The 23,471-nt window shown below is 37.5% G+C and overlaps 1 protein-coding gene across 7 annotated transcripts in view; it reads right to left on the bottom strand.

The window, feature by feature from the left end:
- The window catches only part of WDFY3 (WD repeat and FYVE domain containing 3), a 279,594-nt gene that overhangs the window by 20,419 nt on the left and 235,704 nt on the right, over positions 1-23,471 (bottom strand). For all 7 annotated transcript variants that reach the window (XM_082632435.1, XM_082632434.1, XM_082632436.1 and 4 more), the window contains 9 exons: positions 22,064-22,144; positions 14,395-14,449; positions 14,017-14,136; positions 12,040-12,157; positions 10,880-10,986; positions 9,192-9,345; positions 3,636-3,727; positions 3,199-3,411; positions 643-790 (listed from right to left, as the gene is read on the bottom strand). In XM_082632435.1, coding sequence (XP_082488561.1) covers positions 643-790; positions 3,199-3,411; positions 3,636-3,727; positions 9,192-9,345; positions 10,880-10,986; positions 12,040-12,157; positions 14,017-14,136; positions 14,395-14,449; positions 22,064-22,144 — 1,088 coding nt within the window. The remainder of the gene's footprint in view (positions 1-642; positions 791-3,198; positions 3,412-3,635; positions 3,728-9,191; positions 9,346-10,879; positions 10,987-12,039; positions 12,158-14,016; positions 14,137-14,394; positions 14,450-22,063; positions 22,145-23,471) is intronic.

The raw sequence follows: 23,471 nt of genomic DNA, 5'->3' as shown, positions 1-23,471 counted from the left end.
TGCATGTAGCCCCCTCCCTCCATCTACAAAAGCTCTTGCCCACTGGTTGTCAGTGCCGGGGTTGGGGGGTTGCCTTTGGAAAGGAGTCCCCCCCCGCCAGGTCCCCGCAGTTGCTGGCATCCAAAATAAAGTAAACTTCCCTTTCCACCAACCTTGCCTCTTTATTGGCTTTTGAGAGGCAAGCAGATGGACCCCACTTTTGGTTACACAAGGTTAAAAAAATCTACTTGGAAAAGTAATTTAAGATAACTTAAGATAACATTAGATAAAAGACAGAGGCTTTTAGTTGGCATATTAAAAGCACAGTCTTCTTACTGCTCTAAATTGGTGGAACGTGTGTAAATGAAGAAGACAGAAGTTTTACTACATGTAGAATATAAAGTTGAACTATAAGGTTTGGTATATTAGAGTTTTCATTATCCTAGCAGAGAGGAGAAACTTGTTGGGTTCTTTTTGATGCAAAATCCAATAGGCCCAAAGAAGAAAACAGAAAAGGAAAAGGAGAATCTAACAAGTATTTGGTGATTTACCACTTATTACAAATTACGCTATTGTTGAGAAGCAAATTTATTATTGCTAAACTAGGATTATTAAATAATCCCACAGAATCATGAATCAAAAGCTTATTTCCTGCCATTTTACCTTTTACAGGTGTTAGAGAAGGCCTCAAGTTGTCTAGATGATGAAAAAAGATCTTGTCACTGGTAGATCCTGGTGGGACCAAGATCCCTGCATTGTCTCCGTTGAGTCGACTCCTGACTCGCTTCGGTGGATGAGGTTTTTTAAATAACTGGTATGAGAGAAGATGACACATTTTATACTGAAGCTAACAATTATTAAGCCCTTTTATATGCCAGGTATTTTGTTGTTATTTCACTTAAGCTTCACAACAACCATTAGGTATCACATTATCACATTTGACACTTGAGGAAAGAAATTTTAAAAGGCTCAGAAGGTTGCCAGAGACCTCATGCCGCAGTCAGTGGGGACAGGACTCCTACACAAAAGCTTGGGTTACCAGCATGCTCTATGCTACACTGAGCTCATGAGAATTTTTCAAAAGGAAATTAATCTCCTCAAATGACAGTAGGTTGACAACTATTTTCCAGCGATGTTTAAAAATTAACCAATTTCTTAGAGCACGATAACCATTCTGTGCCACTGAGGGCAGGCAGCCATTCTCTCTAACTGGGTTACTTCTGCCTCCAACATGGGCTTTCTGTATGTGACATCATTTCCGTATCATTTAGGTGCTACTAATTTGCTGACAGTGTGAGCATTGTTGTCTTCTTTTTACTTTTCAATGTTGTAAAGGAAAAAAAGAAAAGAAGATCTTTGGCATCTCTGTTCAGTATTTCTAAAGAATTGAAAAGTCTTAATATACATTTAAGATGACTGTTCTTAAAATACCATAGATCATCAAAATAGGCAGACTCTTTTTTGATGGACAACTGATATTTGAAGAAGATATCTGTAAAACCTTAGATGAAATGAGACTTAAGATGACTACAACACCATCACACTCTGTGAATTTGACATGCTGGATTTCCAGGAGAAAAAATAGAAAAAATGCTTTGTATAGAGAAAGATATAGATTTTAGGCTCCCCAAACTTTAAACATATAATTCTCATTTTATCTACATACAGGGCTTAGGATCAGGGTTCTGTTATTTCTCATAAATGTTAATAATGAGATAAGACTCTGAAGTTCTATAAAAAGACCCACATACTTTAAAGCATGTTCATGAAAGAACATTTACTGAAGAACTTTACAAGGACCTGAGGACAGAGCAGGCCAGGCCAGCGTATATAAGGATATATCAATATGGTGATCACAAAGCTTAGCTGTTTCTAGGATGGTGACACTTGGAAGTACTCTCTATTAGTTCCCGCAACGTCCTAGAAATATGTTAGTATCCAAACTCTTCTATCTCCCAGACGATTTGCCTGTTAAACTCAAAAGTGGAACAAAAATCCTACAACAGTGCACGTGTCTAGATTTTTTTGTTCAGAGTATTTGTTTCCCAGAAGGTATGAAACACGGTTCCCGCACTTGTAACCCTCAAAAACATGGCTAAGGTTCTTCTGCTATGATTAGAGTTTATCAGCAAGCATTTCACTTTAAAAGTACACGTGGCTCCTGCATTGGGGAGTCAGATTACCCTGTAAGTGGCGCAGTTACAGGGTGTCCCACTGTCTATCACAGCTTTTCCATGAACAAAGACTTGCCATTGTTCTGTGTTCCCAACTGTCAACCCCGGAAACCTCAAAGTTGGTTAACCTAAGAAAAGGGATTCCAGGAGAGATGTCTGAAGCAGGAACAAAGAAGGAGAGCCAGGGCCAGAATGCAGAGGCCAGGGCACTAGGCAAAAGGTGGTGGTCTGCACGGGCGGCAGAGCTAGCCTTCTCCACTGTGCTGCAGTTTCTTCTGGTGCACCCTGCCCTCCTGGTGTGCCTGAGACAATAAAGATGGAGGAAGGGACAAACTCCCTTAACAGAGGTTCGCTCACTGCCCAAGGTGAGAGATCTATAGCACCTGGGTGCTGAGAGGGTCTGGGTCTTCCTCGCCAGGTTCCAGATAGTGGTTGGAGCAGCTGGCGGCAGGGCCGGGCCTAGGCGTTACCATGGTGTGCACTCTCACACCCCAGCACTTGTCAGACCTACACCAATAATCGAATCCAAACCGCCGCTATCTGTCTGTTCCCTGAACCACTGTGAGAGCTTCCTGCTCCTCATCTGGCTCCCCTACAGTATGTACATGTGTAAGATTGTGACCAGAGGGATCTTTAAAGTCTAAATACGACTTTATATGACAGTGCTTAAAGTCAGCATTGGTTTTTTACTGGCCGTGGGATGAAACCCCATCTCTGTGTATCCTGTGGCCTCCAAGGCCACATCTGCTTCCCTGACCATGCTCTTCCCGTCTTCCTGCCAGGAACTGTGTGGGTACAGGAAAGCACTAGCCTGCGAGGAAAAATGCTCTTTGACCAGCAAAGTTTCTGTTTATCTGGACTGTAAAAGGGAGGAGAAAGTAATAATCTAGGGACCTACTGAAACTACTGGGTGATATTTATGGTTCTTAATTAAAAACTCTGTCTAAACTTAATTATTATATGGTCATCTACCATCCATAGAAATATTACAGAGCTTAAAAAAATGTAACAGAAAATATCAATGATAAGGAAAAAACATCCATACCTGTTTAGGGATCTGACCAAAGTTATTAATGAACCCTATGGTGGCTGTCTCCTTTAGTGGGTCATTTATGTTGTAGATATCCACTTGACCCTCATAAAAAAGATGATGGAAGACATTTACAGCTTCTACTGCAGCAGGACCTTGCTGTTTATAGCCGAAGATTAAGTCAATCCACTCATGCAGATGGGCACTCACATAGTCACATTCCAAAGCCTGTAATTTCAAAACACAGGTTCAGTCGCTGGCTGGCTTTTATTACTTCCTTAGAAAGTAAAAGAGTTCACCAGTGGTCTATAGGAACCAGAATAACTAAAATTCATGCGAACAACATTAGTAACTTAAACACGTGGGGGATACATTGCTCAAGGTCCTCTCTTTGTACTGTGGTCAGTGACCCAGTGAGATCTCAGTTCAACTGCAGAGCGTACAGCCATTACCTCACGGTGCACTCGGATGAATTCTCGTGGGTCCCCTTTTGCCCAGGGTGGAAGGATAACATCTCCAAGCTTGGTGCCATTTTGTTTACAACCTGTGTAATTGGATACATTAAAAAGAAAATAAAAGAATGAGAAAAATAGTAAAGTAACAGAGAAATAGTGGGTTAGTTTCATTACCAGGACTATAAAATTTGACCACAGAAAGGACCCTCAGAGATATCTACTCTGGTATTTCCCCAAGACGACTCCTCTGAGCACTCCCTCGGAGAAATTTACTGAGTGTTAGCAAAACTGAGGGCCTCCCGCTGGCAAATGACTTCAGGAAATGCTGAGTTATGCAAGCTTAAACACGTGTCTTTCCTGCAAGACTCCTTGGAGGCACTGCTCTTCTCTAGGAAGGACATTAGATACAACATTTCTGAAACTTAACTGACGACAGGAATGAAACATTTTATGGGTCTACTGTTTTGAGTTTGGAAAAACTGCTCAAATCAGTTTAAGCCCCTTAAGACCACTCATTTGTAAGACCATTAGCAATTTCTCAAAAACTGTTCATTTAGGCTTTTCCAGAATGCTTTAAGCTTGGTGAGTCAACAGCAGTTACCTAGTACTGAATTTCTTGTCTGGTCTGCCATTCACATGGAAGAGGTTATGGAAAGGGTATCTAACTCCTCAGCCATTTTCAGTCTGAATGCTCTCTTGGCTTAAGAGAAAATAAAAGTACCACAGTCTCCTAGAAATATTTGCAATACATGTGTTCGCTCATCTTTCTGATTCTTAAATTCTTGAGAGAGCTCTGTAGAACCCACATGTATTTTGCTGTAAGGATTCTCATTAAAAAAATAAAATAAAATCTGAAACAATATAACTTTTGGCTGTTATATCATTTAACAGAAAAAAAATTGGGGGAAGATTATGTGGCTACGGGGGCGGGGGGAAGTTTAAATAATTTATAACAAAGTAATATTTATTCCATGTAAACTGTTATTTTAAGTCATAGCCAGATAATCTCTAAAATATTAAAGAAACCGTTTGCTATGAAATCTATTGACAACAAAACACATTAAATGGGACTGGCATCTGAGGAAACAGTTTTTCTTCTTTTCAAAATAACATCAAAAAGTTAACTTTAGCTTACAGAGTTCTCCTAGGCACAAATCAGATGGTGACTGTCAAAAATGACTCTAAATAATGTTGACTCATTAGCTTAATGGCAGTTGGTTAGATAAAAAGCTGAATTATAAATTTTCATAGGGAAGTATAATTGTTCACATTTTAGAACACAAAAGGCAGTTTCCAAGTAAGGGCCTGTAAAAATATTTCCTTTAGAAATAATCTTGTTTTCATCATTGCAATTTGATGGCTTCTTCACAATGTGATGTAAGTGAGAGATACAAAAATCAGTTTATTGTTTAAAGGAATGTCTTGACTTAGTTGGAAAAATTACCATATAACTTAAGAAAAAAATAAAACAATCAAGTTATTACGGCCCCTCCCCCCTCTCTCAGGCCCTTACCTCACCTTCCTTGAAATGCCCTCTAGGCCTAATAAGAATAAGAAGTAATAATTTTTTTGATAAAAAGAAGCAAGTAATAATCCCCAGGCTACTTGAGATATAAACTACTTTTCAAAATTCTGCTCATAGGGCTTCCCTGGTGGCGCAGTGGTTGAGAGTCTGCCTGCCAATGCAGGGGACACGGGTTCGTGTCCGGGAGGATCCCACGTGCCGCGGAGTGGCTGGGCCCGTGAGCCATGGCCGATGAGCCTGCGCGTCCGGAGCCTGTGCTCCACAACGGGAGAGGCCACAACAGTGAGAAGCCCGCATACCGAAAAAAAAAAAAAAATTTGGCTTATAATCCCTAAATACTGTGTGATATAATTTTGTTTTACCAGCACTATCTATAATTTTAAAATGTCATTTAAAGGGAGCAGTCTGTAGAAAAGTCTTGGTCTGATTCTGCTACTCTGCAGTTCCCCTCCATGTATATCCAAGGCTACAAAGATAAGAAGACCAGACAAAAAAACCTAATTGCTCCAGAGCCAGGGGAAAAAACCTAAGTGCTCTTTCTTTTATATCATTTACCATCTTTTCTGGGTGGAGAGACCAACAGTGTTTTGTTTGATTTTTTTTATACTGAGGTAAAATTCACATAACATAAAATCAACCATTTTAAAGTGAACAATTCAGTGGCATTTCGTACGTTCACAATATTGTGCAACTACCACTTCTATCTCGTCCTAAAACATTTTCATCACCTCAAAAAGAAATCTTAAATGAATCAAACAGTTGTTTCCCATTCCTCCCCACTCCTACTCCCATCCCCTGGTAACCACCAATCTGTGTTCTGTCTCTCTAGATTTACCTATTCTGGACATTCTATGTAAGTGGAAATCATACATTATGTGACCTTTTGTGTCTGGCTTCTTTTACTTGGTGCAATGTTTTTGAGCTTCATCCATGTTGTAGCATTTATCATTATTTCATACCACTTTATGGCTGAATAATATTCCATTATATGTATATTCCACAATTTGTTTATCCATTGATAGGTATGTGGGCTGTTTCTACCATCTGGCTATTGTGAATAAGGCTGCAATGAATGTGCATGTACAGGTCTTTGTTTAAGTCCCTGTTTTCAGTTCTTTTGGACAGTTCTTGGAGTGGAATTGCTTGGTCATATGGCAATTCAACATTTCCTACCAAACTGCTTCCCACAGTGCCGAACCATTTTACATTCTGATCAGAAACATACAAAGGTTTTACTTTCTCCATCCTCACTAGCCCTTGTCATCTTCTGTTTGTGTGCTTTTTTTAATCACAGCACCCTAGTGAACGTGAAGTCGTACCTCACTGTGGGTTTGACTTGCATTTCCTTAATGACTAATGATCTTTTCGTATGCTTATTGGCCATCTGTATAACTTCCTTGGAGAAATGTCTATTCAGGTCTTTTGCCCCTTTAACTGGGTTGTTTATCCTATTGCTGTTAAGTTTTAAGAGTTCTTTATATTCTGAATACTAGACCCTTATAAGATACATCATTTGCAAATATTTTCTCGCATTCTGTAGGTTTTCTTCATAATGCCCTTGGATGCAGAAGTTTTAAATTTTGATAAAGTCCAATTTATCTTTTTTTGTTGCTTTTGCTTATGCTGTTGATCCAAACCCAAGATCATGAGGATTTACCCCTACGTTTTCTTTTAAGAGTTTTATAGCTTTAGCTCTTACATGCAAATAGCGTTTTTTAACATGTGTGATTTCAAGGAAGGAAGACGATTTGTTACGAAGGTGAGCATGACAAACATACATGACCTTTCTTTTATTTACTTATTTAAAAATAGATGATTTGGTTGGGTTTTTAGGTAGTCTGGCTAGAACATTTCTGCGACATAGATTATTATAACGGACTGAGTGTTTCTGGAATATTGGGGTATCTCTTTCTTTCTGCACCTCTCCGTTATCTGTCTCTTTGAAAGTGGTGTCCCTAGAGAAGAAAGTAGCATTCTCCAAAGGTGAATTATAAGTGAACATAATAAAACACTAAAGTGCATTCATATTCAAATGCTGTGCACACATTTGTTGTTTTTCCCTGTTCACCATCTACTTTATTTCTTTGAGGAACTGCCACTCCCTCCGACTCTAAGTGTTAGAACTTGATGTCTTTAGCTGCTCAAGGGTGAGCTCCAGGCCCAATCAGAGGTAATGAGACTCAATTTCAGGCCTTTTGCTGGGGCTATTGAGAGCCTTACTGCCTTTCCTATTGCACCTAGAGCTACAATTTCACAAGGTTCAAGCTGCTGATGAACAATTAAATAAATAAAAATTATATTACAAAGAAAAAACACTCAAATATATTGGATATGAATATTCCCTGAATTTTCCATTAATGAATTTTATGAGGTAGTATAGTAATGTTTTTTTTTTTTTTTTTCCGGTACGCGGGTTTCTCACTGCTGTGGCCTCTCCCGTTGCGGAGCACAGACTCCAGACGTGCAGGCTCAGCGGCCATGGCTCACGGGCCCAGCTGCTCCGTGGCATGTGGGAGCTTCCCGGACCGGGGCACGAACCCGCATCCCCTGCATCGGCAGGCGGACTCTCAACCACTGACTGCGCCACCAGGGAAGCCCTAGTAATGGTTAATATGTTGAACTCTTAAATACAGTATGATACAGGGCATGAAGAAAGTATGAAAACAGAACAATATCTGGCACTAATATTCTAAAGTGAAACAACAGAATTTTGATATGTCGTAAAAATAAATATTCAGAAACATAGATCAGCAAACTGTGTTCCAAGAAACTGTAGCCAAGGTGAAATCTACTTCCTGAAACTGCTGGACAATATAAAGAGAGAAGAGTACCAAGGAAATTTCTCTCCTTTTTATAAGTGTTGATTTGGTTCTGTTTTTCTAGAAAATAGCTCTAACAGGATGAAGAAAGGGATTTACCTAAAGTTATTCTGAAATTCTAACTTTAAATTTTATTAGCATGTAAGCTGAGAATGCCTCAGGCAATACAAAAGATTTACACAATACATGAAAAATATGTATATGCCACTCTTGGCTGTGAGTTTCAATCATATTAATTTTCAAACAAAATTTCACCTCACCTTTGTTTTCACTGAAATAAATGATGATATTCTGACCATTAGATGTCATCTGTTAATTCTTAATTTTTCCCCAAACTATAGGTTTGAAACAGCTTATTTGGGGGCATAAATCTATTTTCCTTTGTTATATTTACTCTCATACACCCAGTTGTAATTAGCAGCAGCTAAACTCACAAGGAAATAGAAACCAAGCAGGAACCTGCAAGGCCTTCTCAAGAACAATACTCCCTTGCCCCCCAACATGTCCCCTGCCTCTTGTTTGCAGAAAAGGCTTAGCCTCCTAGGCCTACCCCAAGTTCCAAAGAGTAAATTTAATCAGAGAAGTAAGAAAATGCAGAAACAAAGGAAAACACTCAAGCAAGACAAAATAATATTAGTTTAGCCATAGAGCAAAGTCAAGGACCTTTAGTTCCTCCTCGAGGGCTACAGACAATATCCTGAGCCATGTCCTTGAGCTGTTTTGCAGATACTAAAACCCCCACCAGGTGGACAAAGTTAACTACATGCTGACCACCAGCACACAGACCCCAGACCAGTTGGAACCAGAAGGTTGATGACTGATATTCCCGAAACATCACCCTGTTACCCTCACTGTCAACCAATCGTAGACTTGTGCACAAGCTGAATGCATATCGTGTAGCCCTCTCCCTCACACTCTTTAAAAACCCTCCTCTGAAAGCCATCACTGGGGAGTTCAGGCCTTTTCGGCATGAACTGCCCATTCTCCTTGCTTGGCCCTGCAATAAGTGCTGTCCTTTCCCTTCACCATGACCGACCCAGTGTCAGGAGATTGGCTTTGCTGCATGTTGGGTGAGTGGATCCAAGTTTGGTCTGGAAACAAAATCTTTTCTTGTCAGTGTGTACTAAAGACAGTCGTCAGAAAACTGACTTATTTCTGTTGGTCTTTTCCTGGCTAACGATCCTAAGATAGTGCCATAGTGCTACATACCTAGATCAAAGTTGTTGGAATTGAACAGGAATTCTGGTAAGTAAAAAAATTCTGGGATAAGTTCCTTTACATCTGCCATGTTGTGCTTTGATGCTGAATACCAGGCCTCGCGTACACTGTGAAACATCCGGTCAGCCAGGTCAAAGTGGCCTCCCTGTGGGCAGAACGAGAAGGCACCTTTCTGTTAGAGAACCACTCCCACCTCACAGCTTCCAAGCTCAAGGGCTTGAAACCCAAGTAAATATGTTTGGTGACGATTCAATTTCCCATCATCCTACGTTAAATACACAAAATTTTAAATAATCACAGAAAGAAAATTAATCTAATTCTTTTCGGGGTACTCCTTACCAAGGGTGCTCTTGCTCTGTATCAAAGTGAAATCCAAGTACAAAGACTTTAAAAAGTCATTTAAAAAAAAGATCAGTTTTTAGAGAGGGCAAGACTATAAGGAAATCGAGGAGTTCCTCCATTGTTTGCTAATGCTCTCCTAAAAAAAAAAGATTCTAATGTAGCCATCTACAGTTGGAAATATTCAGTTTATATATGTATTTGACTAATTTTATAAATTAACATGACATTCAGGTTCTCACACCAATGAGAATTAAGTGGAGAACTCGGAAGGTGATCAAAAAGTTATAGATTGATAAAACAAATTTAAATAGAAAAGGGATTTCTTTTGCTTACACAGCCTCACAGATAACACCACTCCCTTCCTCAATCAAACTCCCTATGCTGTGTTTGAGGGAACACAGTGTGTTTGTCTTTACAATGAAGTTCACTGTGTGAAAATGCTGAAGTCCATACAATGGCCACCAAGGCCTACCATCATCTGGCCCCTGCTAGCTCTCTGACCTCATCCCCTATTGCTTTCCCCTGCAGTCACTCTCCTCCAGACATACTGGCTTCCTTGCTGTTGTTCCTCAAGCATCTCAGGGATATGCCTGACTCAGGGCCCCTCACAGGCCGTTCTCTCTGCCTGGAACATACTTTCTCCAGATAGCTGCACCAGTAACTCTCTCACCTCCTTCAAGTTTCTGTTCAGATATCACCTTTTCAAGGAGACCTACTCTGACCATCGTGTCCTCCTCCACCTCCCATTCCCGTACTTCCCATTACGTTTCCCTGATCTACACTTTTCTGATAGCACTTATCACATTCTAAAACATTTTACGATATACTTATTATGTTTGTCTGTCTCCCTCAACTAAAATATATAAATTCCATAAGGCAGGACTTTTGTCTTTATTCACTGATATCTCTAAGCACCTAGACCAGTGCCTGGAATACAGTAACTATTCAATAAATATTTGCTGAATAAATGAAAGAGAATGTGGAGAAAGGCAATTATAATACGGAAGACAGCAAATGAGCTAGACAGTATTACTCTTTTTCAAATATTTGTTGAATTCAACCAGTTAAGGCTGAATTCCATACACCTGGCTGGAAAGCATATGCTACTTGCTTATTTGACTAAAGGACCCTGGCACTTGTATAGTGTAAACAAATTCCAGTTTATTTATCAATTTTGGTTCAGTGAAATTCCACTTTCACTATGTTTTGACTACTTTTGTGACTAAAAACTTCACAGGGCTTCTTGTCAGGCAAGATAACAACATTAAAGAAAAAAGCAACAATCTTAAATAAAAGGCTTGAATAAAATGCAAAAATTCTAAACTTAAGAGTTTTACCTGTAGCCTTAGGAATATCTGTGTGAAGGGCTCCATCCTTACTAGGTACGAAGCCACAATCATTGCAGATGAATAGTGGGTCCCATAGTGGTAGGCTGGAGTTTCGCCTTGCCAAGAAAATTAAAGCATAATTGAAAATGAAAGTAATATGAAAAATAAAATTGGCATTCATCAATAGACTTGAAAATGCTAACGTATGTGATAACTGTGACACTAAGTGCAATTAGCACTGGCATTTGCAGCATGAAAACTTTATGATGACACTGCAACCTCTCACTTATATTTTGGCAGTTATCCAGTTTAATATAATTCTGTGCCTTTCCCCCAAACTGAGCACATCTAGCAATTCATGTTTTGAGGCTAACTGTAACAGGTAATCCTTAATAGCAAATCATCTTTGACTAAAGCAAGATATTGACATATAGCGACTTTTTATTAGGTTCTGGCTTTGCAACAGTATAAATTTCTCTAAACTGTTGTCTTCGAATATTACGCAATTTTTATTACATATTCTCCTTGCAGGAAAAGGAAAGGATTCCACACAGGGAATATAGTTAGGCTTAGTTTTTTTCTCTTTTGTTTACCTGTTTGAAGGGGACACATGATAAACATTAAACATAAAAAAACATAAGTAGGTAAACTGTAGTTTTTTAGAAGGTAGTCAACTATAATTTTTTAATGCAAAAGGGTTCTAAAAAGTGCCTCAATAAAATTAAAGCAACCTATAATGGAAAACAATCTGAAAAAACTGAATGACTGAATCACTTTGCTGTACACCTGAAATACTGTAAATCAACTATACTTCAATAAAAAAAATTAAAAGAGTCAATAAAGGAAAGTTTAGTTTCTGGCCTAAACACGATTAGAGATAATGGCATGTTATGATGGGGAATTTCTACCCTAGACAAAGCAGACATACTTTGCTTTCTGCCAGTACCTGACAAGCTACCTAAAAAATGCCTTCTAAGCATGGCCATCAGTTGGCATGCAAAACCTCATTCTTCTACTCTGATAGTTGTATATAAGTGTGCATATGTAACATATATAGATATAATGATATATAAGCAATCTGGGGAAAGATGGAAGGACGTCAGACCACTAAATAATGGCTTACTTTTGAAACTTGGGTACAAAGTCCCATGACAAGAAAAGTTACTTACCATTAGGATCTTCCCAGTCTTTATATCGCTTCTTATACTGAGCTAATCGTTCATCTGTCTGTGCTCCCATTGGCTTAGCCAGGTTTCTAAATGTCTTGGGATTAGTAAGATCTACCTCCTAAAATACAAAACGAAACCCAATTCCAAATTAACATACATCCTCTATTCTCACCAATGTAGACACAATGGCTATAGCAATGATGATCTGTAAATGTGCTATTATCTATGGGGTCACACCAGCAGAACTGGACTCCAAGACAATGCCATGCACCTACTGGCTATCCATATTTTACAGACAGGCACATGGCAGTTTGTTAATTGGTTCGGCTTGAAGACAACTGTTTTGGAAATTAAGTGTTCACAGAGGAAGGCACTCAGGATCCAGGTTTGGAGATGAGGAATAAGAGGGAAAACCCTTCCCAGTCTTGGCAAGGGCACAGCAGGAGACTGTGGACACAAAAGCTCCAATTCATCTTTATCCTCTGCCACCCACATAACTGGAGGATCAAATCTCCTTTTTGTTCTCTTCCCCTCTCCCCCATTTCACTCCAACTTCACTTCTGAGCATTTTCTTCCTAGAGGTGAAAGGGAAGTGAAATAAACTAGAGCACTCAGTAATTTGTTCACCTCCAGAAGACATCATACCAGACCAAGTGACTTCCAAATGAGATGGATTCTTTCAGTCTACCAGAGATTATTTTAAAAGCTCATTTCTAGCTGACCTAATTCATGTATTTAAAAGGAAACCAAAATTTACCTCCTGAGGGTTTTAAAAGTAGAAATTTGAAGTACATACCCATGGGCTACGTAATTTGTGTCCTTTTTTAGGGCATCACGGCCCACCAATTTTGCCAACTTACATTTTAAAAGTCTTGAACAGGAGAAACTGATCCACATTTACCAATATAAGTCAAGTTAGTATTTGTCCTCTGAAAATCTACACGCAAAATACCTCATTTATACTTTTTTTGGTTATTTCAACAAAGATTAAAGTATTTACTAAGTACCGGGCATTGCTCTAGAGCAGCGGTCCCCAACCTTTTTGGCACCAGGGACCATTTTCATGGAAGACAATTTTTCCAAGGTCCAGGGCGGGGGGGTGGGGGGTGGAGGATGGTTTTGGGATGATTCAAGCGCATTACATTTATTGTGCACTTTACTTCTATTATTATTACATCAGCTCCACCTCAGATCATCAGGCATCAGATCCTGGGGGTTGGGGACCCCTGCTCTAGAGGTTGGGACTTAAGAGCTACGTAAGATAGTCTTTGTTTTTAAGGACCTCACAGTTGAGTATGGTCAGACAAAAATCATGACTACAACATGCTGTAAAAGAAAGCAGCATGATACAGCTACAAGGCAGTGTGGGAACAGAGGAAGAAGGAAGAGGAGGACAGGAGGCTCCCCGGAGGTATACTGGAGCGTGTCCTGCAGGATGAAATACAGCTAGCCAGAGGAACCTGTCAGCGGGAGAGAAGATGTGCATGGGCATGGGGAGAAGTGCAGGCGGGGAGAGGAGCACAGGCAGAGCTGCGGAGAGAGAACGGGGTAGCCCAGGACAGCGGTCCTCGAAGCACAGGAGGGATATCTACGTATCAGCTACTTTGTGAAGGGTGCTATACTGAGGTTTAAAAATTCTCTCCAAATTGTGATGATGATGTATGCAATAATTTAAAACTGAGGAATGACTCAATTAGATTTGTTCCTGCTGGCTGCAGTGTAGAGGACAGGGACATCCTCCAGTGGATACAAATTTATTAGCACTTTAGGAAATTCAATAGATATCATGAATCCAAGAAGTTCATCAAGTATCCAAACTTTGTACAAGTCTAAGCTAAAGCTCTTCTCATCTTCTTGGGAGTAAGTGCCCGTTGAGAACTTAAACTATAAAGCATATATAATCATTTGAGCCACTGCAGTATCTTTTAATTACTTTCGAGAATGTGTTCCACTTTCACAAAATGATTTGAAATTTACCTCTGAGTCGTAATCTGCAAGGATCCAGGGGAAGACAGGATACTGCATGAGGTCATTATATGATCTGCCAGCCAAAGTGTTCAAGTGCATCAAATACTGAAAGTTGCTGATTTCACCTCTCTTGGGAAAGATAAATAGATTCATTTTAAAGCAATCAATTATTTCCGCTACATTCAATTTTAAAAATTTATATGCAAAATGAGGTAAAGGACAGTTTCTTGCAGATTTCAGAATAAAGCATTTTTTTCCCCTAAAAACAAAAACAAAACTTTTTTTCTATGGTATACATTTTATAAATTATTAAAGTACTTTTAAGTGTATGACTTATACCTTCTAGCTACAAATTACGAAGGAAGCTTACATTTTCACTGAACTTACCTCCCATCTCTGAGTCACAGACTTCTCTCCAACCAGAGTGCTAAGCAACCCAGATCTAAAAATGATAAATAATAATTTGTAGGCAACATAACTTTAAAAATCTGTGTAATTACAAAGCTGAAAATTTTAAGTCAATGGTCCACGAATTTTTCAAACTATGGAGGACAACTTATTAGTGGGTCATGAAATCAGTTTAGGGGGTTGTGAACAGCATTTTGAATTATGAAATAACATAATCAAACTGAAGAAAATAGAGAACATTGGAAGGCACTACATACAGGAAGGAAAAATATTTTCTGTGAATTTTATTGTATGTAACTAAGTTTGTGTGAGTTGGGATGCAATGTAGTATTTTTTACCATGGGTTATAGAAAATGAGTTTGAAAAACACTGATGTAGTTCAACTTTCTAACCTTTACAATAATTTCTATATAAACGGATCTAAAGACATTAAATTGGAATAACTGATAAGAGTATACAATGTTTTGTACATAGTAGGTGCACAGTACAATTCCTAAAAGAGATGTTGAAAAAGTGAATGAAAATATAAAGATTTTATGACAGGAAAGTCATTGCTGTTCAGAAAATTATAGAACTTTTTCTATAGCAGATTTTCTAGAATGCTATAAAACCTTAAGGTTATAATATTGATAATTATTAATCTGAAGACTGTGAGTTGATCACTGAACCAGGAGGAAAGCACTTAACTATATATTTTATTGTCTGAAAGGAAATTAAGAGATTTGTAAACCTTAGTTCATAAACAGATCTAGGTCAAAGGTACAGATACCACTTTTCACTTCCAGAAAAATTCTTCCCTTCAGGCAAATTGAATATATAGGGTACTCTCCCTGGAAAAAGAGCTATGATCATTCCTTAACACTGTAGGAAAGGGAACAATTGAAAAGAAGATTAAAGTTGGGAATGAATTTCTGCTTCTTGCCTTTGAGTTTTCAACAGTTCTTCAAGAACTGCCAACTCAGCACAGACAGTAGTAAGAACAATGAAATAGCAAGCTGAAGATTATCTAGGCAAGCAAAAGTACTAGCAATTTGCTCACAAGTAGAAAAAAGGCTTAGTATGCTTTAAGGGAGCCTTTCACTTCCTATATTTATCTTAACAGCAACACAAATGATTAGGAATAGAACATGTTTCTGAGGTTAACAAAAGCATATAAGCAGCATTTATAAATCTCAGCTAAAGAAAAATAAAAGCAGTAAGTTAAAGAGAAATACACAAATATATTTAGACACATACACATTGAAATAAAATTTTATTTACAAATTACAGAATCCCCAGAAGTTTTAAGTTATTTTCCTGCATGTTGTAATAATTAATTTGTAGCCCCAAAGCACTGCTTCTTTTTTTTTGAATTTTATTTATTTTTTTATACAGCAGGTTCTTATTAGTTATCTATTTTATACATATTAGTGTATACATGTCCATCCCAATCTCCCAATTCACAGCCCCCCCACCCCTGCTCTGCCCTCTTGGTGTCCATACGTTTGTTCTCTACATCTGTGTCTCTATTTCTGCTTTGCAAACTGGTTCATCTGTACCATTTTTCTAGATTCCACATACGTGCGTTAACATACAATATTTGTTTTTCTCTTTCTGACTTACTTCACTCTGTATGACAGTCTCTAGGTCCATCCACGTCTCTACAAATAACTCAATTTCATTTCTTTTTATGGCTGAGTAATATCCATTGTATATACGTACCACATTTTCTTTATCCATTTGTCTGTCGATGGGCATTTAGGTTGCTTCCATGTCTTGGCTATTGAAAATAGTGTGGCAATGAACACTGGGTGCATGTGTCTTTTTGAATTAAGGTTTTCTCTGGGTATATGCCCAATAGTGGGACTGCTGGGTCACATGGTAGTTCTATTTTCAGGAATCTCCATACTGTTCTCCATAGTGGCTGTATCAATTTACATTCCCACCAACAGTGCAAAAGGGTTCCCTTTTCTCCACACCCTCTGCAGCTTTTCTTGTTTGTAGATTTTCTGATGATGCCCATTCTAACTGGTGTGAGGTGATACCTCATTGTAGTTTTGATTTGCATTTCTCTAATAATTAGTGATGTTGAGCAGCTTTTCATTTGTCTGTTAGCCATCTGTATGTCTTCCTTGGAGAAATCTCTATTTAGGTCTTCTGCCCAATTTTTTGATTGGGTTGTTTGTTTTTTTAATATTGAGCTGCATGAGCGGCTTATATATTTTGGAGATTAATCCTTTGTCTGCTGAATTGTTTGCAAATATTTTCTCCCATTCTAAGCATTGTCTTTTCATCTTGTTTACAGTTTCTATTGCTGTACAAAAGCTTTTAAGTTTCATAAGGTCCCATTTGTTTATTTTTATTTTTATTTCCATTACTCTAGGAGGTGGGTCAAAAAAGATCTTGCTGTGATTTATGTCAAAGAGTGTTGTTATGCCTATGCTTTCCTCTATGAGTTTAATAGTGTCTGGTCTTACATTTAGGTCTTTAATCCATTTTGAGTTTATTTTTGTGTATGGTGATAGGGAGTGTTCTACTTTCATTCTTTTACATGTAGCTGTTCAATTTCCCCAGCACCACTTATTGAAGAGGCTGTCTTTTCTCCATTATATATTCTTGCCTCTTTTATCAAAGATAAGGTGACTGTATGTGTATGGGCTTATCTCTGGGCTTTCTATCCTGTTCCATTGATCTATATTTCTGTTTTTGTGCCAGTACCATACTGTCTTGATTATTGTGGCTTTGTAGTATACTATGAGGTCAGGGAGCCTGATTCCTCCAGCTCCGTTCTGCTTTCTCAAGATTGCTTTGGCTATTCGGGGTCTTTTGTGTTTCCATACACACTGTGAATTGTTTTGTTCTAGTTCTGTGAAAAATGCCATTGGTAGCTTGATAGGGAGTGCACTGAATATGCAGATTGCTTTGGGTAGTATAGTTATTTTCACAATGCTGATTCTTCCAATCCAAGAACATGGTATATCTCTCCATCTGTTGGTGTCATCTTTGATTTCTTTCATCAGTGTCTTACAGTTGTCTGAGTACAGGTCTTTTACCTCCTTAGGTAGGTTTATTCCTAGGTCTCTTATTCTTTTTGTCGCAGTGCTGAATGGGATTGTTTCCTTAATTTCCCTTTCTGATCTTTTGTTGTTAAGTGTATAGGAATGCAAGAGATTTCTGTGCATTAATTTTGTATCCTGCAACTTTTACCAAATTCATTGATTAGCTCTAGTAGTTTTCTGGTGGCATCTTTAGGATTCTCTATGTATGTATGTATTCTCATGTCATCTGCAAACAGTGACAGTTTTACTTCTTTTCCAATTTGTATTCCTTTAATTTCTTTTTCTTCTCTGATTGCCATGGCTAGGACTTCCAAAACGATGTTGAATAACAGTGGCGAGAGTGGACTTCCTTGTCTTATGCCTGATCTTAGAGGAAATGCTTTCAGTTTTTCACCACTGAGAATGATGTTTGCTGTGGGTTTGTCATATATGGCCTTTATTAGGTTGAGGTAGGTTCCCTCTATGCCCACTTTCTGGAGAGTTTTTATCATAAATGAGTGTTGAATTTTGTCAAGAGCTTTTTCTGTGTCTATTGAGATGATTATATGGTTTTTATTCTTCAATTTGTTAATACAGTGTATCACATTGATTGATTTGCATATATTGAAGAATTCTCGCATCCCTGGGATAAATCCCACTTGATCATGGTGTATGATCCTTTTAATGTGCTGTTGGATTCTGTTTGCTAGTATTTTGTTAAGGATTTTTGCATCTATATTCATCAGGGATATTGGTCTATAATTTTTTTTTTCTTGTAGTATCTTTGTCTGGTTTTGGTGATGGTGGTCTTGTAGAACGAGTTTGGGAGTGTTCCTTTCTCTGCAATTTTTTTGAAGAGTTTAAGAAGGATGGGTGTTAGCTCTTCTCTAAATATTTGACAGAATTCACCTGTGAAGCCATCTAGTCCTGGACTTTTTTTTGTTGGAAGATTTTTAATCACAGTCTCAATTTCAGCTCTTATGTTTGGTCTCTTTATATTTTCTGTTTCTTCCTGGTTCAGTCTCAGAAGGTTGTGCTTTTCTAAGAATTTGTCCATTTCTTCCAGGTGGTCCATTTTATGGGCATAGAGCTGCTTGCAGTAGTCTCTTATGATGCTCTGTATTTCTGCAGTGTCCATTTTAACTTTTCCTTTTTCATTTCTAAGTTTATTGATTTGAGTCCTCTCCCTCTTTTTCCTGATGAGTCTGGCTAAAGGTTTATCAATTTTGTTTATCTTCTCAAAGAACCAGCTTTTAGTTTTATTGATCTTTGCTATTGTTTTCTTTGCTTCTATTTCATTCATTTCTGCTCTGATCTTTATGATTTCTTTCCTTCTCCTAACTTTGGGTTTCATTTGTTCTTCTTTCTCTAGTTCCTTTAGGTGTAAGGTTAGATTGTTTGAGATATTTCTTGTTTCTTGAGGTAGGACTGTATTGCTATAAACTTCTGTCTTAGAACTGCTTTTGCTGCATCCCATAGGTTTTGGATCACTGTGTTTTTGTTGTCAGTGGACTCCAGGTATTTTTTGATTTCCTCTTTGATTTCTTTAGTGATCTCTTGGTTATTTAGTAATGCATTGCTTAGCCTCCATGTGTTTGTGTTATGTTTTTTTCCCTGTAATTTATTTCTAATCTCATAGTGTTGTGGTTGGAAAAAATGCTTGATATGATTTCAGTTTTCTTAAATTTACCAAGGCTTGATTTGTGACCCAAGATGTGATCTATCCTGGAGAATGTTCCGTGTGCACTTGAGAAGAAAGTGTAATCTGCTGTTTTCAGATGGAATGTCTTATAAATATCAATTAAATCCATCTGGTCTCTTGTGTCTTTTAAAGCTTGTGCTTCCTTATTAATTTTCCGTCTGGATGATCTGTCCATTGGTGTAAGTGAGATGTTAAAGTCCCCCACTATTATTGTGTTACTGTCAATTTCCTCTTATATAGCTGTTAGCAGTTGCCTTATGTATTGAGGTACTCCTATGTTGGGTGCATATATATTTATAATTGTTACATCTTCTTCTTGGATTGATCCCTTGATCATTATGTAATATCCTTCCTTGTCTCTTATAACATTATTTTAAAGTCTATTTTATCTGATATGAGTATTGCTACTCCAGCTTTCTTTTGATTTCCATTTGCATGTGATATCTTTTTCCATCCCCTCACTTTCAGTCTGTATGTGTCCCTAGGTCTGAAGTGGGTCTCTTGTACACAGCATATATATGGGTCTTGCTTTTGTATCCATTCAGCGAGCCTGTGTCTTTTGGTTGGAACATTTAATCCATTCACACTTAAGGTTATTATCGATATGTATGTTCCTATTATCATTTTCTTAATTGTTTTGGGTTTGTTTTTGTAGGTCCTTTTCTTCTCTTGTTTTTCCCACTTAGAGAAGTCCCTTTAGCATTTGTTGTAGAGCTGGTTTGGTGGTGCTGAATTCTCTTAGGTTTTGCTTGTCTGTAAAGCTTTTGATTTCTCCATCGAATCAGAATGAGATCATTGCTGGGTAGAGTAATCTTGGTTGTAGATTCTTTCCTTTCATCACTTTAAATATATTGTGCCAGTCCCTTGTGGCTTTTAGAGTTTCTGCTGAGAAATCAGCTGTTAACCTTATGGGAGTTCCCTTGTATGTTATTTGTTGTTTTTCCCTTGTTGCTTTTAATAATTTTTCTTTGTCTTTAATTTTTGTCAGTTTGATTACTATGTGTCTTGGTGTGTTTCTCCTTGGGTTTATCCTGCCTGGGACTCTCTGCGCTTCCTAGATTTGGGTGGCTATTTTCTTGCCCAAGTTTGGGAAGTTTTTGACTATAATCTCTTCAAACATTTTCTTGGTTCCTTTCTCTGTCTCTTCTCCTTCTGGGACACCTATAATGCAAATGTTGGTGTGTTTAATGTTGTCCCAGAGGTCTCTTAGGCTGTCTTCATTTCTTTTCATTCTTCTCCCTTTATTCTGTTCCGTGGAAGTGAATTCCACCATTCTGTCTTCCAGATCACTTACCCATTCTTCTGCCTCAGTTATTCTGCTATTGATTCTTTCTAGTGTATTTTTCATTTCAGTTATTGTATTGTTCATCTCTGTTTGTCCGCTCTTTAATTCTTTTAGGTGTTTGTTCTTCAGTTCTTCTAAGTCTTTGTTAAACATTTCTTGCATCTTCTCTATCTTTGCTGCCATTTTTTTTCCGAGGTCCTGGATCATCTTCACTATCATTATTCTGAATTCTTTTTCTGGAATGTTGCCTAAGTCCACTTCATTTAGTTGTTTTTCTGGGGTTTTATCTTGTTCCTTCATGTGGCACATAGTCCTCTGCCTTTTCATTTTGTCTATCTTTCTGTGAATGTGGTTTTCTTTCCACAGGCTGCAGGATTGTAGTTCTTCTTGCTTCTGCTGTCTACTGCTTCTTTTCTAATGGATTATAAAGAGCTACCAGTTCCTGAGTACCTGAAAATGAAGCTGGGTATACAGATTCTTGAAATGGCTTTATCATCCAAAAGACTTCCTAAGATTAAAAGCAGCTGAAAAGAGCACAAAGGAACCACTGATAGGTTTGAACACACAAAAACAGAAGTTTATATTTAAATGTAAGAAAAAAAAATTAATAGAAAAACTTGGCAATTTGCAACAAATATGACAAGCAAAGGGAATAATATGCTATTACCGAAAAATCTCGTACATATTGATAATAAGGACTCAGAGGAGATGTTAACTAGACTTACTGAGGTGGTCATTTCACAGTATATACAAAATTGAATTATTATATTGTTCACCTAAAACTAATGTAATGTCAATTATAACTGGAAAAAAAAAAAAAAACTACAAAAAAACCCAAACCACCACCACCAATAAAGAAATCCGTGGAAAAAAATGGGCAAAAGTTACAGATAACTCATAAATGATAATTTTAAATGGCTAACAAATATATACAGAGCTCAAGATTTCTAATATGAGAAGAAATGCATATTTAAAAACAAAGCATCTTTAAAAATAGGTAAAAATGGAAAAGTAAATATAAAAAGCTGATATCTATTGAGATAAGCAAACTTATCCAGTATCGGTGGAATACAGATGTGTATAATTTTCATAGAAATCTAGTTGGGTTTGCATATTAAGAGTCTTAAAATTCATACCATTTTACTATGGGAATTTTATCCTAAAAAATAATGAGGTATTACATTTGCATTATTATAACAGGGAAACCTGGTAACAATGAAATATCCAAAAACAAGAGAATGCTTTATACATATGATGAAGGGCTAGTAAATAAAGCCAAAGTTTCTAAAGAATTTTTTAAAACCAGGAGGAAATATTTACATATAAGACTGAATAGAAGACGCAGAATAAAAATCTGTGTTTTTAGTATGGACTCAATTGTGCACATAGGAATATATGCATGCTTAAAAGATTAAAGGGAATTGATCAAAATGTGATCAATTTGACACTGATCTGACATGAGCGATCATGCATACATTTTCTTTTTTTTTTTCTGGTTTTCAGTAGTTAAAATTTTTTTTGCAAACCCCTGGGGGTTGGGGTGGGGTGGCAGAACACTCATTAAAAATATTAAATAATACTGTCCAAACAGAAATGATCCAACTGCAGTATTAAACTATAATGTGCAAGAAGCAAGCAACCTACCCCTGCTCCACGCTTGTGTTTGGTCGTTGCCCAGACACAGACTCTGAACTGTCAGTTAGAGATGGCACTACAGCCAAAAACCTGGAAAATTTAAAAACAGTATAAAATTGGAAATGACGTTTCAGTCAGGATCTAATGGGAACTTACAAAAGCATGATTCATTTAGATCTTAATTGCTGCATTTACCCCTCCACTACTCAGTAAATGGCAGGCAAAGGGAATATACAACAATTAGAACATTCTGTAACAAAAAAGGGTAGGATGATGGCTTCCAAAGCCAAATATAAAGATCCATAGCAAAATCTGTCATTTTGGATTTTTACATATGCTGCCACATTACTTGAAGAAAAAGCCTGACACACTGAATCACAGTAATTAAGTCAACTTAATGCTGTCCTAAAGAGTGATTAAAAGCTAAATATTCACATGACAGTCAGTAGTGCTAACAGCTAAACAAATGATAGGACAGAGACATCTCTAACAAATGGTAAGAACCTTTATGTGACACTATTATAATTATTTTCAGAGTTGCTCATAATGTCAACATACATTTTTTAAGGGTAAAAAAGAATTGTGGGAAAATTCTTGGAATGAATGTGGACCTTGAACTTGGCGTATACACAGACATTTCTCAGATAAAGACAATCTCATCTCCTTGCCACAGCTTCTAGTTGGGAAGAGCAGATAATTTACTAACACTGAAAGCAATATCACCTTTAGAAATTCGTAAGATAGGTAACTAAAATCTCAGTCATTTACTTAGCTCTTCCCAATCAACATCCACAGGCACTTTATTTGAAGAAACTCCCTCATTTCCCTCGTGTTCACAGGTAGTATTACTGTACTGCAATGATAAGCAATGTTGCTTGGTATTAGTCATTCCTCACTTGAAATACAAAACTTCCCTAATAGAGGGATTGCCAGATCTACACCACTCTTCAAAGAATAAGAGGGCTCTCATATTATATTATGATAAGTTCATAAAAGCCTTACTGTTCACATGCCCAACAGAAGTATTTTGAAGCACATGGAAATATACTACTTTTCTTTTATAAGATAAAATTTAAACACAGCTTACAAAAAATGAAATGTGGTTAGATTACATCCACTGCTTTACTTGGCTATGCTACTTTTTCAGGGATGAAGGTATCCAACTTCTCTTTCAAAGTCAGAAAAGTCTCATATGAATACAAATTCTAAGGAAACTCAGGCTCTGCATTCAATAGCAAGGTATGACACTGTCTTCTTTTTGGTAAATATGAAAGAAGCCTATTTTGAATCTGAAGTATTATTTTTTTAAGCTCCAGTTTCATCATCCTTTTACACTGAGAGACATGGGACTTTATCACTAAGGTGGCTTTTGATGATATCTACTACAAGTTACCAGAAGGAAAAATGTGATTTCAAA

This window comes from Mesoplodon mirus (genome assembly GCF_964341445.2).
Source record: "Mesoplodon mirus genome assembly, chromosome: 2".
In the NCBI taxonomy this organism is placed as follows: Eukaryota; Metazoa; Chordata; class Mammalia; order Artiodactyla; family Ziphiidae; genus Mesoplodon; species Mesoplodon mirus.
This window is presented reverse-complemented; position numbering and strand designations above follow the sequence as displayed.